The 14,650-nt window shown below is 43.9% G+C and overlaps 1 protein-coding gene across 1 annotated transcript in view; it reads left to right on the forward strand.

The window, feature by feature from the left end:
- Positions 1-13,167, forward strand: part of Frs2 (fibroblast growth factor receptor substrate 2) — a 60,927-nt gene extending 47,760 nt beyond the window's left edge. Inside the window, exons 2-7 of the mRNA XM_051176204.1 lie at positions 1,822-1,911; positions 4,708-4,799; positions 6,823-7,009; positions 9,042-9,197; positions 9,598-9,761; positions 11,147-13,167. Coding sequence (XP_051032161.1) covers positions 4,734-4,799; positions 6,823-7,009; positions 9,042-9,197; positions 9,598-9,761; positions 11,147-12,100 — 1,527 coding nt within the window. The 5' untranslated portion in view covers positions 1,822-1,911; positions 4,708-4,733 and the 3' untranslated portion in view covers positions 12,101-13,167. The remainder of the gene's footprint in view (positions 1-1,821; positions 1,912-4,707; positions 4,800-6,822; positions 7,010-9,041; positions 9,198-9,597; positions 9,762-11,146) is intronic.
- The last annotated feature ends 1,483 nt before the right edge of the window (positions 13,168-14,650 follow it).

The following is a 14,650-nucleotide window of genomic DNA, read 5'->3' on the forward strand; positions in this document are numbered from 1 at the left end:
CTTAATGAAAAAGAGGACAAAGTAAATCTTTTCCAAAAATTTTAAATGGGTCTTAATTATTTGTAAGTACTTTACAGGCTGGCACACTGATTCTGTAGTATGTTTAACTTCAAATGGACGTTATTATTATTATGTGTGGAAAACTGTTATTTCTCTTCAGCTTCTGTACTAGCTGTGAACTCTTTCAGACCGGAAGTGGGCAGATGCTGGCATGGAGGGAGAGCAGGAGGGAGGAGGGTTTCCCGAATACTCACAGCTTTTAGAAAGCAGGCGACCGTGGGAACACGTGCCACAGATGAAGAGTGGCCGTGGGAACACGTGCCACAGATGAAGAGTGACTTGTGTAGGGTTAGTGTAGTTTTAGACACCAGAGACAGAGCTTAAACTCTTCACTCATGACCTGTGTGTGTGTATGTGTGTGTGTGTGTGTGTTTGTAAAATAAGTATACAATGAGTTAGTAAATCATGAAATTTGTTTGAAAAAATTTTGATATACATACAATTATACCAAAAGCAACCCTGTGTACTTAGTTCTACATAAAGAATTAAATGTTGGCTAAATATGTGATACCACCAGACACATTATCAAACATCTTCATAGTAGATTGGTACTTTGGTTTTGCAATAATCAGTGCTGGGCATGTTGCTTGGCATAAATGCATAGTATGAACATGGCAGCGGTACGTTTAGAACCACCTCAGAGGTTGTTAGAGAATCTGTCCAAAGCCGAAATTCGCTGACCGGCCTTTATGGAACTGAAGTGAGCCTCCAGCTCGGTGCTTTTTAAAATCAGACCTTGTACTGCAGCACACGCCAAAGGTAGACTGGTTGGATGCTTTTGTAGAGGAATGAAGCTAGGAGAGCGCTGCCCTTGTTTCTGAGGTTAAGCCTCTATGTTTGCACAGGAATAGAAAGCAGTGTAAGAGCGTTTAGTATGCTCCCGCCCGAGCAAGGCTCCTGATTGTAAGAGCGTTTAGTATGCTCCCGCCCGAGCAAGGCTCCTGATTGTAAGAGCGTTTAGTATGCTCCCGCCTGAGCAAGGCTCCTGATTGTAAGAGCGTTTAGTATGCTCCCGCCTGAGCAAGGCTCCTGGTTGAAGCAGTGTTCGTTGGTGTTGGGAACAGATCGTGAACAGTGAACTCACGTGTTGCAGTACGGTAGAAACATCGCAGATATATTATCACCTGTTCTGATATTAAATTTATTTTTGATTGAACATTAAAAACCTTTTGAGCTAGAGAAATGGCTCATGCAGAAGACCTGGACAGCTCTCTAGAGCTCACGGCTGTCTGTAATTTCAGTTGCATGGCATCCCACAACCCCTTCTGGCCTCTGAGTGCACCAGGCATGTATGTTGCACAGACATACATGCAGGCAAAACTGATACATATAAAATAAAACTAAATTTTAAACCAAAAATAATCATCAAGGATGCAGGACCAGGGCACTGCAGGCTTAGACAGGACTTCCGGTCTGGGAAGGGGTCATATTTATAGCAGAGGGCATGTGCTTAGAGACGTCAGTTAGTCAGTAGAGAAGCCAGAGTGGCCATAAGAACTTCTGTGCATGCATTGGTTACTGTAAAAGTCTAGCTAAGGCACTAAGTAGTTTAGATCAATGTTTTAGATACTTGACTTTGTTTATACAGGTCAGCTTAACTAGTAGTGCTGCCAGAAGGCTTCGAATGAACACTTTTCCTTAAAGATAAAGTCTCAGGGCTGGGGGTGTTCTTCAGTGGTTAAGAATGTGCGCTCGCCATGTGTGAGGTCCTAGGTTCAACTGTCAGAAAGAGATTGATTTTTGTTTGTTTGTTTCTTCTAGGTTGTTAGCAACCGAAGACATTGCATTTTGAAATATGATTAATCTCCTGATGCAGCATCAGAGGCTAACAAGATTAATGGCCAGATCTAGGTAAGGTGAGATTTTCCTTAAATGCAAGGAATAATCAAGTTAACATTGTTTTATTGTTGGTCTTGATTTGCTGACTTCTCCCATTACCAGAGGGTAAATGTGAACGGCTTTTAATTAAACATGCGCTTTCCTATGTAGGATGTTCAGCCAGCTTGTGGGAGTCTAACCTCAGGCAAAAGCTGCCTGATGCTGTTGAGTACGCTCAGATGTCAGCGATGTCCCTGTGTGCAGAGTGCTGGAGAAAGGTGCTTGTGAGAGCGAGCTCACAGTCCTTCACGGTCCTTCACGGTCCTTTATTCTGTGCTCAGCGTGAGAGTGCTGTAACTGCTGAGCCTGACCCCAGGCCCACCGTCCTCTCCCATGGCTGTCATGGTCCGTGCGTGTGTCAGGATTTGTCTAAGCTGCTCCCTCAGAACTGTGCTTACGTATTCAGTCCTTTTGTGTGTCTTTGATTGGCTGTTGTCTGCAACCTCAGCTTGGACAGCTGAAGCTGAGGTCATTGTCACTAATAGCTGAAGCATTTGGGCTATGGGACCCTGCCTGTCATCTGCACGGTGACACTTGTTTTCTGCTCCTTTACACCAAGCCAGCCTCCCAGCTCTGTCAACCTCGTTTTAAAAATTCATCACTTTCTTCTTCGTACCTATTCTATTGCTGCTGCAACTCGAGGGCTTCATCATTCTCATTTTTAGATCTGTTGATTTGAGCTAACCTCCTGCAGATGAGTTCTAAGTGCACACCTGGCCATCTCCCTTTCCTAGTTAAAATGAATGCATTTAAGGAGCTCAGGGAAAGACTGCCATGTGACTTTAAGATTTTCAAAATGTTTCTATCAATTACTCTTCTTAAACTTAAATTATTAAACGAAGAAAATGTTTAACACTTGTCAGTAAAAACTTCAAACATTTGTAGACCACATGCTATGTTCAGTGTGCTAGTGTCCTAGAGAGTGAAGAAGACAGGGTGCCTGTCTTCAGATCACCGCAAGGTGGGCCAGGTGACCAGCACACAAAACCATGTTACTGTGGGACACTGCAGGTTAGCATTTTGTTAGGTTTATATACTAGTACAACTTTTCATTTAACTTTAATTGCCAGACATTCTTTTCCTTAGAGTAGTTCATTTAGTTTACAAATGGCCTAAGGTACCTACTTAGTGTTGGACACTAGGTGTGCAAGGGTGAGTAAGGCTCGCTTCTGCTGGGAAGGAGCCCGTAGTGGAGTGCAACCAGTATGTAAGTGGATAGACAGACAGCCACAATCTCTGCTGCTGAAGACAGAGCCCGCTAGGTGCTGTGCTGCTGGGCAGCGTGAGCATTCTAATTAACCTGAGCGGTTGGGGCCAGGAGAAGTTTCATCTTGGAAAAGGGAAGCCACAGAGAGCTGTTGTGGAAGGACTGATGTGCAGAACGTTGGTTATCTGTTCTAACTAGAAGTAGGGTAGTTCGAACAGCGGAGAGGGGAGTTTGGTTTTTAAACCTGAAAATGGTTAAGGAAAACAAAACACTGAATTTAAATGGTTTCAATCAGATCTGTATCTGTACTGTTGTGTGGCTCCTGTGCGTCTTTGCCTAGCCTGTGTAGCAAATAGCCTATGTATTCTGCTTGTCTGCTTTGTTTAGAATTAATGCTTTGACATACTTGGAATGCTCTTGAACACTTATTGTCACCTCTGTAACCTTTCATGTTGACTGACCTTCTATGGCAAAGGATTAAATAGATGAAGTGTATCAGGTTGGCCAATGTTGTGCTTCATTGTACTGGTTGAATTTTTTTTTTTTTTTTAAAGATTTATTTATTATGTATGCAGTGCTCTGCCTGCATGTATCACTTCAGGCCAGCAGAGGTCACCAAATCTCATTACAGAACGTTGTGAGCCACAATATGGGTGTTGGGAATTGAACTCAGGTCCTCTGGAAGAGCAGCCAGTGCTCTTAACCACTGAGCCTACTCTCCAGCTCCTCTATTGGTTGAATTTTGAGTTGACCTTCTCTCTTACTAATGTACTGTTTAAAATTTAATGTTGTAGCTGGGCCTTGGTGATGTATGACTTTAATCCCAGCACTCGGGAGGCAGAGACAGGTAGATCTCTGTGAGTTCAACGCCAGCCTGGTCTACAGATCAAGTTTTAGGACAGCCTCTAAAGCTACAAAGAAACCCTGCCTCAAAAAAAAAAAAAATTATATTTGATGTATGTTGTTTGCCAATAAACTCTTGTCTAATAAGATAGGGGGGGCTGCAACGAGTAATAAGTATCAGAATACTTGTTGGCTAAAGGTATAGCATCCTTTTAAAATTGTACACACACACACACTCACTGTCTGAAACAGGGTTTCGCTTTGCAGCCCCGTCTGGCCTGGAGCTAACTCACTGTATAAATCAGGCTGGCCTCAGATTCTCAGAGCTGCCTGTTCCTGCTAGGATTAAAGGAATGTGCCACATGCCCAGCTTTTACTTTTTAGAAATCTCTGATAAGCCATAGAAGATTAGTTTCTTGATTAGCTCGTGAATAACTGTAAGCTGATGTTTAGGTAGTAGTGCAGTTTTAGACTAAGCAGACCTTTGTAAACTAAACTGGGAATCTGAGGCTCTATGGCATGTACCTTATAGGATTTATTTACTGCCAAGCAGAATTGACCATCTAGTTGAATGAAATTTAGTTCTAAACATTATCATCATTGGGATTTATTTTCTGCATCAAAATTTCATGCTTGTGTGGGGTGTTTTCTAGTCTTTTCCGGTCTTGCAACTTTTGTGTCCTGATATAGTAACTTGCTTCAAATTATTTTCTGTGCAGTGTTCACATGGTCTTCTGAAGAAGCCATGGGTAGCTGCTGTAGCTGTCCAGATAAAGACACTGTCCCAGATAACCATCGGAACAAGTTTAAGGTCAGTAAAACCAACAGAACTTTGTTTTTCTTCTTCTGCCTACTTGGATGTACTTGAACACATAGTTTATTTTGCCTTTTTACTACACAGAACCTCTTATTTCTTCCCTTTTCCAGAGTCCACCTTTTCTTCTTTGAGTAAATGATGACACTTTCTTACTAACAATGTGGATTGTTAGTCCATTTTTTTTCTTACTATAACATACCTCCAGCTAAATAGTTAAAAAGAAAAAAAGAGGTTTATTTAGCTCGTAATTTTGAATAGAAAAGCTCAATTGGCATAGCACTGGCCCTGCCCAAGGACCCCTTTGCTGCACTGACTAGTGGTATAGTGTGGCAGTGGTCTGCACAACCAGAGCTCTGAGAAACTGGACTGGCCAGAGTCTCACAGGTCCTGTGTTGGTCTTGTTTGAGGCTACATCCACAGACCATCCATATGCCCGCCCACTCCTTAAACGTCAGCACAGTGATGACCAAGTCTCCCACAGACGAAGGGCTACGAGGACACGCCATAATAGGAATCCTCCTTTGGTTTTCATTTGGTCCTTTGTGTCCAGTTAATCATAAGTGTGGTAATCGTTTCTTTAAAATGTCATTTTACGGTTGTCTTGTAGTCTTACACTTGTCAACTTTCTGTTACTGTTCTGTCATCTTACATCACTATATGTCCCACTGCTATGGGACAGTGGTACAGTAATAGCCCATCAGGGCTTAATATGTTATAGAGCAGAATTTTGTATGTGATGATCAGGGTGTAGAAAAAGACACAGCTGGGATCTTCTTCATAGACATCTCCACAGTGACTAAAGACCCTTTCTTTTTAAGGGTTTGAGACAGACAGACAGACAGTGTTGCTACAGATGGGGTCTGTGCCTTTAACATTTAAGATTCAAACTTTAGTACCATCATTTAGACATCGTCATGCATGCTTTGTTTGGTGACCCTCCCTCCCCCAGGATTTCTGTGTCTAGGCTGACCTGGTATTTGCTTTGTAGACCAGGCTGACCTTGAACTCAGACACCTCCTGCTTCTGCCTCCTGAGTGCTGGGATTAAAGGCTTCTGCCACCATGTTCAGCCATGGTTTTTCTTGATAAGATGGTCTCCCCTCCGTATCCAAGGCTGTCTTGTAGACCTAGCTGGGATTGCAGCCTTGTGCTACCAATCTCTGGCTTGATTTCTTACTGGCACTATACTTGCATTTACCCTGTCCCCCACCCTGTGGTTGCCATCCAATTGGTCCTCTTCCGTCTTTCAGTAACCTGTGCTGATAAAATAGACTGGGTGCTCCCAGAGCTATTTAGTGTCACTTACAGTGTGAGTTCAGCTGTGTTACCTAACAGCTTTGTGCTCTTGGGCAGTTTGTGTGGTTATTACTAATCCTTCCTTCCGCTGCTGTAATGGAGACTTGTAGTCTAGGGTTGCTGTGAAGATTAAATGGGGAAGTACTTGCAGATCACCTGTGTGTGCCCAGGGGTTCCTTCCTTTGGTCTTAGTCTTTGGCCGTTCTGTGTTTGCAGCACTTGCAGAGGAACCTAGGGCCTCGTGCATCGTAGTCAGATGCTCTGCCACTGAGCCACTCGCACAGCCCATCTCGGGTCTTTCTGGAGCTGGGTAGTGCAGTCCTTTCATTACTGGACTTTGGGCCTGTCCTAATCTGGTCTCTTTAAAGGTACTTTCATCATTGTGTATTCATATTGGGTTTATATCTTGTGAGCCACCAGATTCCCCTCTTGCTGGGTTTCCTCTCTAGAGTTTATCATACTCAAGTCTAGTTAAAATCCCTCCTTGTTTTCCTCATGACCTTAGGCCGTCGTTCTCTCGGATAGTCTATTGTGTTCATTTGTCAGCTAATCTAACATAGTTGGACTTGGTGTTTGTATCTTACATCTCCAGTGGGAATGCAAACTCTATGTGTGAATAAATATTTTATTGCTACACACAGTGGTAGGTGGATGAACTTATCAGCAGTGCATTTGTTTCTGAAAATTGGTGAAATGTGCAGATTATTATCGTTTCTTCTTAGGTCATTAATGTGGATGATGATGGGAATGAGCTAGGCTCTGGCATCATGGAGCTTACAGATACGGAACTCATTCTGTACACCCGAAAGCGTGACTCAGTGAAATGGCACTACCTCTGCCTACGGCGATATGGCTATGACTCCAATCTCTTTTCTTTTGAAAGCGGTCGAAGGTGTCAGACTGGACAAGGTAGGTAAATCCTTTGTTTTCTCCAGATTTCATGTCTGGGAGACAGGTGGGGAATGGTGAACACTCTTGTACACCTAGCACTTGGGAGGCAGAAGCAGGAGGGTTGTTATAGCAAATTCCAGGCCGGCCAGTGTTAAAAAGGGAGACCCTATGCCAGTAAATTAAATAACCCCCCAAGCCCCCAAACAGGATGGTTAAAAAGATAAGGGGGTGAAGCGATGGCTCATGGGTTAAGAGCACTGACTGCTCTTCCAGAAGTCCTGAGTTCAATTCCCAGCACCCACGTGGTGGCTTGCACACATCTTTAATGAGATCTGGTGCTCTTTTCTGGGCAGAACACTATTGTAACAAAAAGTATTGGGGTTCAGGTCTCAAGCTGAAGATCAGAGAAGCCAAGCAAAACCAGTAGATCTTCCCTCTACCATGCTGAAATGATGATCCTGTCTCCCCAAGCCCCCGACTCCTGAAGACCCTGCTCCTGTCTTAGCCTCTCTGGTGCTGGGATCACTCTTGGGTAGGCCAGGGTGGCCTTGAACTGGGAGAGATTCAGCTGCCTGTCTCTTGAGTCCTGGGATGAAAGAAAGGTGTGTGTGTGTGCCTCCACCGCTTGACCTCTGTAGCTTGCTGGCTTTACTTTCTGAGTCCTCAAGGCAAGCTTTAATAAATCTAAGTAATGTATCACCACACACTGTATACATAATAAATCTTAAAAAGAAAGATAAATTATGGTTGGGCAGTGATGGCACGCATCTTTAATCCCAGCACTCAGAAGGCAGAGAGTTTGAGGCCAGCCTGGTCTATAGAGGGAGTTTCAGAATAGCCAGAGTTGTTACACAATGAAACACTTTCTCGGGAAAAAAAAAAAAGAAACAGATTAATTATGAATTCATTTATCAAGCATGCACTAAGTACTTTTCTTAAGGTGTAAATACAATGGCTAAGCATCATTTTTGGATCTTCTTTGGGAAAGAATGTAAACATTGAATTCAGAACTTTTTTTTTTAATTAATTTATTAGTAATAACATTACTAATGTTTTCCATTGGGACTTTGTATGATATGATAATACCTGTCTTACGGAATTGTGACAGTAAGTAGGTCATGATCATAAGCCCCATAGCCAGGCCTGTTGAGAAGTAGGTAGAGTATTGTTTGTTGCTGATGACTGAGCTCCCCTGCTGTTAAAGCTTCCAGAGCTCATGTATAGATCTCCTTTGCTGTCCTCTGAAGCACTGTCCATTAGACAAACAAGTTATCTGTGAACTTTATGGATTTATGCCTTGAAATGAGGCATCTGTACCTTGTTTGTCACAAGGTATTGCTTGCTGTTGGCGCATTAGGGTGCTGTCTCAGTCACTGTCCTATTGCTGTGAAGAGACCCCATGGCCGAGGCAGACCTTACTAAGGAAGATGTTTAATCGGATGCTGGCCTACAGTTCCTTAAGGCAGGGAGCTTGTTTATACATAAGATGGGCTTCATTGGCAGTGTCATGATGTATATAGTAACATTGACCACATCACTCCTCCTGTCCAGTCTTGCTCATCCACTGTGCTAACCCTTTTTCTTCCTGGTTACTGTCATCTACTTTCATAGCTTTGGGAGGGGACTTGGGAGAGTCCCACGGGTGCCGTTGGAGTCCTTTACAGGAACACGGCGAGTTTGTTCACAGGAGCATAGGCACCTTACCTTGGCTTCACTGTTGATAAAATACCTTTCCTTTCCACGTTAACCAGGTATAAATCCTAAGCCCCCGTGGAGCCAGTTCCCCTAGCCCACGACACAGTATGTTGGTGGGTCTAATAAGTTCAGTTGTTATGCACATAGTCACAGCTGCTGTGAATTCAAGAGTACAACTTGTCATGTGTGGAAGTCGGCATTGCATTCCACTCCCTTCCTTTGGGTCTGACGTTTTCCTGCCCTCTCTTCTGTACTGTCCTGATAATGGCAGGGTGTCCAGCAGTCACTGCTGACCAAACTCCTATGGCTTTTTTTAAGGCACGGTTGCCATGTTTCCCTTGGTTTATATTTGTAGGAATCTTTGCTTTTAAGTGTGCCCGTGCAGAGGAACTGTTTAACATGTTGCAAGAGATCATGCAAAATAACAGCATAAGTGTCGTAGAGGAGCCGGTTGTGGAAAGGGACACCCACACAGAGCCGGAGGCCCCGAGGACACCACGGACACCCACAAGTAAGGAGCCGTTCCCTCTGACTTTGCCTGTCAGACATTTGTACGATACAGGTTATGGGTATGTCATCTCGTAACAGTTAGAAATGGTGATCAACATCAAAACCTGTTAGCTGTAGTTACAGACATTTCAAGCATGAAAACAACTATGTCTCATTACCAGGAGTATGTGTAGCTCAGGGTCGGAATGCTTGTGCGGGAGGGGCGGGCGGGCGGGCGCTTTAGCACTGACAGAACAGTCAGCCGCTAAGGTAAGACTGGATGGGCTGCCGTTGTACTCCAGTTTGAACGTGTCCTGACTGGAATGTCTCACCAGCTCTAGGTGTGGATAGAGTCTCACTCATTTTTTATTCTATGCCCCTCCTCCCATACCGTCTTTCTCCTCAACTCAACGAAAACTCAGCTCCGGGATTTGCTGCTCAGAACTTACCTAATGGATATCCCCGCTACCCCTCATTTGGAGACGCCTCATCCCACCCCTCCAGCCGGCACCCTTCTGTGGGAAGTGCCCGCTTGCCCTCGGTCGGTGAAGAGTCTACACATCCTTTGCTTGTGGCTGAAGAACAAGTAAGCAGCTGCCATGGTGTGCTAGCAAACGGTTCTGTTCTGTAAAGCAGCACTGAGTCCCTTCTGCAGTGGCAGTGGAAGGGCGTGCGTTTCTAGCACGTGCTGAAACATGCAGATGCCAGGGGAACGTCTCTTTTTTTTAGTGGTCTCACTTCGGAGCCCTGGTTGTCTTGGAACTCACTATGTAGACCAGGCTGGCCGTGGACTTAGAGAGATCTAAGTGCTGGGACTGAAGACATTTGAGTATTTTGTGTGTTCATAGAAAGATGCATCTGTTGCTGAAGAAAGACAAACTCAGCCCATCCCCATAGTTGAAGAGTTTATGCTGCTTTTTATGTTTTACTTTGTTACCAGTGAGCTACAGATGTGAACCAAGTATTTGTTTAAACATCATTATCAGATAAGTCTATCTTTTGTAAGTTATATGATCATTTACCATTAAGGGATTTTTAGTATTTTTAAAGTAAATTTCTTTATGTTCTTTATATAGTACACATTTTTATATTACTTAGTATAATTAGATTTCCTCAGTTTTGCATTTAATTTTGAATCCTAAAATTTTTAGGTCTAGTCCTCAGGTTACTTGTAGACTGTTTCTAAACTGCCACTGTTTAAAGTTTATTATGTACAGTTTTCTGCCTGCATGTATCCCCGCAGGCCAGAAGAGGGCACCAGATCTCACTACAGATGCTGGTGAAGCCATTTCTCTAGCCCGTTACTTATTTATGAACCATGTTTTATTATCTTATCAAGGGCTTCTAAACCAGCTTCAAAATAATAACCCTTCCCTTAGCTAGCCTGTGATAGCCTCATACTTGACCAACTTTCTGCCTCTGCCTCCAGAATACTGGGGTTATAGGCATGTGTCACCATGGTCAGCTGATTCCCTGGTGAATACAATAATTGTTCTTTTTATAAATTAAGAGATTTTTTTTGCATTCTTTCCTCCAATATTTTTATTAGGTGAAAAGTTTTAAGGTAACAGTGTAGCTATAGAGGAAGTAATAAAAATCAATGTATGTAAAGCAGGGTTGGTGACATAGACCTGAAATCCCAGTATTTGGGAAGTAGAGGCAGTTGAGTCTAGTATGATGCTAACCTGGGCTACACAGTGAAACTGTTTCAACAAATTTATGCACGTGAATGGGTGTTTTGCCTATGTGTACTCTGCACCCCACGTGTGCAATACCTGTAGGGTCCTGAAGGGGACAGTGTGGTTACAGACAGTTGTGAGTTACCATGTGGGTGCTAGGAATTGAACTCAGGTCCTCTGGAAGAGCAGCCGGTGTTCTTAACCACTGAGCCATCTCCCCGGCTCCCTGACTAGTCAGGCTATGTTTGCTTTGTGTTTCACACTGGATTGATTTGCTTCATTTTCTTTTTAGGTACATACTTATGTTAACACTACAGGCGTGCAAGAAGAGCGAAAAAACCGTGCGAGTGTCCATGTCCCCTCCCCAGAGGCTAGAGTGTGTAATACTGAAAGCAACACACCGAAAGAAGAGCCAAGTAATACTGAGGACAGGGACCCTCAGGTTCTTCTTAAACCGGAAGGGGTCAAGTTTGTGTTAGGACCAACTCCTGTTCAGAAGCAGTTAATGGAGAAGGAGAGGCTAGAGCAACTTGGAAGAGACCAAGCTAGCGGAAGTGGTGCAAATGGCACGGAATGGGACACTGGCTACGACAGTGACGAGCGGAGAGACGCACCGTCCGTGAACAAACTGGTGTATGAAAATATAAACGGGCTATCTATCCCTAGTGCCTCAGGGGTCAGGAGAGGTCGTCTGACATCTACCAGTACCTCAGATACTCAGAACATCAACAACTCAGCTCAGAGGAGAACCGCATTGTTAAACTATGAGAATTTACCATCTTTGCCCCCTGTCTGGGAAGCCCGCAAGCTAAGTAGGGACGACGATGACAGTCTAGGACCAAAGACCCCATCTCTAAACGGCTACCATAACAATCTAGATCCCATGCATAACTATGTTAATACAGAGAATGTAACTGTGCCAGCGAGTGCTCACAAAATAGACTACTCAAGGCGTCGGGATTGCACCCCGACCGTCTTTAACTTCGACATCAGGCGCCCCAGCTTAGAGCACAAGCAACTCAATTATATACAGGTGGATCTGGAAGGTGGCAGCGACTCGGACAGCCCTCAGACTCCAAAAACCCCTTCCACCCCCCTCGCACAGACCCCTACCAGGCGCACAGAGCTGTACGCTGTGATAGACATCGAGAGAACCGCTGCCATGTCCAGCTTGCAGAAGGCGCTCCCACGCGACGACGGGACCGCGAGGAAGACGAGGCACAACAGTACGGACCTGCCCATGTGAGCCGGGACGGCTCTGTGCCCTTCACACCTTCCTGAAGTTTCTGCAAATGAAGATCAGTGCTCCCTCTCGTTCCTACACTAACCCTTTTCGAGACTGGCACGTCTTTTTCCGATTGTCTCCTGTGCATCTTTAAAGGGAATTAATGTGGAGCAGGCACTCCCTAGAGAACACTAACTTGGTTGTGCTCGCCTTTGTGTTGTGCAGCAGCATTCCCTTTTTTCAGTGCCTATTTAAAGCGAGAGTTGAAGGGGGTGACATGCCCGTCGCTTTTGATCCCATATCCAGGACATGTGCATAGCGTCCGCGTCTAAGTTGTGTTGGCATCTAACCCTTCCCTAAAGTCTCTTGATAACGTGCATTGCTAACATAACTCTAGGCTTTGAAGGTTGGACTCGTGCATTCAGTGCTCATGGCGTATGGTTTCCAGCATGGAACACGAGGAATCTTATTTCAGTAATTAAAGGCTTTTTGACTTGGGCCAAAAAAAAGAAAATCAAAAGAAACCCCACCTCCTCTGGCAGCGGTCAGCCCCTCTGCCCTCAGTGTTTCTAGGATGTGGATTGGAAGGCAGACAGGACCAAGTTCTGTTTACTCATCTCATGGTGTCATTAGAAGGGCATGTCCAGGTTCCTGACTCAGCATGACCATGGGTTAGGAATCAGTCTCAGGTCACTAACCCAAAAACATTTCAAGAATCTGCACCATGATCTCTTGGTGTTTCTTTTCAATAGATTATTCACAGCACATTGTTTTCTGGAGACATTTGTGCCATTAAATTCCCATTTAGCTTCAATTTTTGTGTTTCTTTTCCCCTTTGGTGTTTGGGTTGTCTTTGTTTTTGTATTGTGTTTCTTAATTTACAGTACAATGTTTCGGTTTGTATATCGTTTTTGGAATGGGATTCTATGTTTATTGTTACTTAGTTTGCAGTTTTGTCAAGTTATGGTCTTGAAGGTCTTTTTGGAACTGACTGTTATTTTCTAACAGGGTTGCCCTTGTCCAGTATTTATTTATCTGCTGTTTACTTTTCAAGTTGATGAAAAACATTGTTTCGATTTTAAATTTCATTTGTGTCCAGAGGTGAACTCTTTAGTAGCCGAGAAGTAAAGGCAGGTGCTCCTGAGGGCAAGAGCTTCCCAAAGGCACTGTCCCCTGTGGGCCTGTCCCCAGCACTTTAGCAGGGACTGCCTTGCTAGTCCCCCTCGCTCCGCCCACTCTGCTACCCTTGTGGGTGGACCCAGGCTCTTCTTACCCCTGATTTGGGTGAGCTGTTAATACTGTTCCCAGCACTGCAGGTACAGGGACATCTTGAAGCAATGCAATTATGCCATCATAATTGGGACCTGAAATGAACGAAAACTTAAACCGGCGAGAGTCCGGATGTCAAACTCTCAGAAATCAAAAATCAAAAAACAAAACAAAACAAACCACGCTCCAAATTCCCCAAGCACGTAGAATAAAGTAGAATAAAGAGGGTGTGGAAGGGCAGGCGGCCTCACAGAACGTTCACTTCTCTCTCTAAAGCTGAGGAGTCCCACGTTATGATCTGGGTATACCAGGCGTGACGAAGGTTGATTTAACAAGAAAACGTTTCAGTCACAGAACATTCAGAACTCATCTCGGAACAGGGAATAGATGAGAGGAACACTTGAGCGGGGCCACAATGAAGATAAATACTCCAGTTGTTGCCATCATTTTTAGCGCCGTCGGTTTAGAGCAGATTTTTTCTCTTGTTTTCCTCTGTAAACTCGGTGCTTATTAAAATGTCTGTCCTCTAGAAGTGCAGTGGGCTAGGCGTGCGGGCTCCGTGTTTAAGGTCCTGTTGGGTTCAGCCCTCCTGCACAGACTGCAGATCGTGCCAAATTTCAGTGTGGGGGGGGTAAGAACACGGACGGCAGCGATGCACACGGTGTCCTCTGTACGGGAGCCAGGCAGAACCTAGCGCTCCGGTGAGATGGCTGAGCCGCTGTTCCTTCTGGAGACTGGATGTTTCCTTTCCTTTCCTTTGCACTCCACTTTCCCTCCAGATTGGAATTAGATTTTATATATATATATATATATATATATATATATATATATATATATATAATACATATATATATATACATCACGTGTGTGTGTATATATATGTGTGTGTGACTAATATAATCACTACAGTCTATGCTTTAAATAGTAAATAGTTTAACAATGAAAACGGGACCAATTTGTCCGCTAAACATTTGATTTTAGGTACTATGAGTATTAAGAGGTAAAGAGGTGGTAATTTCTAGATGTCTTCTGGAAATTGCCTTTGTTTCTATTTAATCAGTCATTTAGAATACCACTCTCCTTTACAGTAGTCTCATACTGGGCATTAAACTCTGTTCTGGAAGGATGTACCTGTTACTATTTGGTGAATTTTGGAGTGAGTTTTTTTTTTTTAATTGGCACACATTTGTGGCCATATGGCCCAGATTTTCTGAGACAAACCTATCTTTAGACCATGTGTCCCTACTTTTTGGATTTGGAAGTATAATCTTGCTACCTTATTTCCCCCCAAATAAAATCCTT

Source organism: Phodopus roborovskii, unplaced genomic scaffold (assembly GCF_943737965.1).
Source record: "Phodopus roborovskii unplaced genomic scaffold, PHOROB, whole genome shotgun sequence".
Lineage (NCBI taxonomy): Eukaryota > Metazoa > Chordata > Mammalia > Rodentia > Cricetidae > Phodopus > Phodopus roborovskii.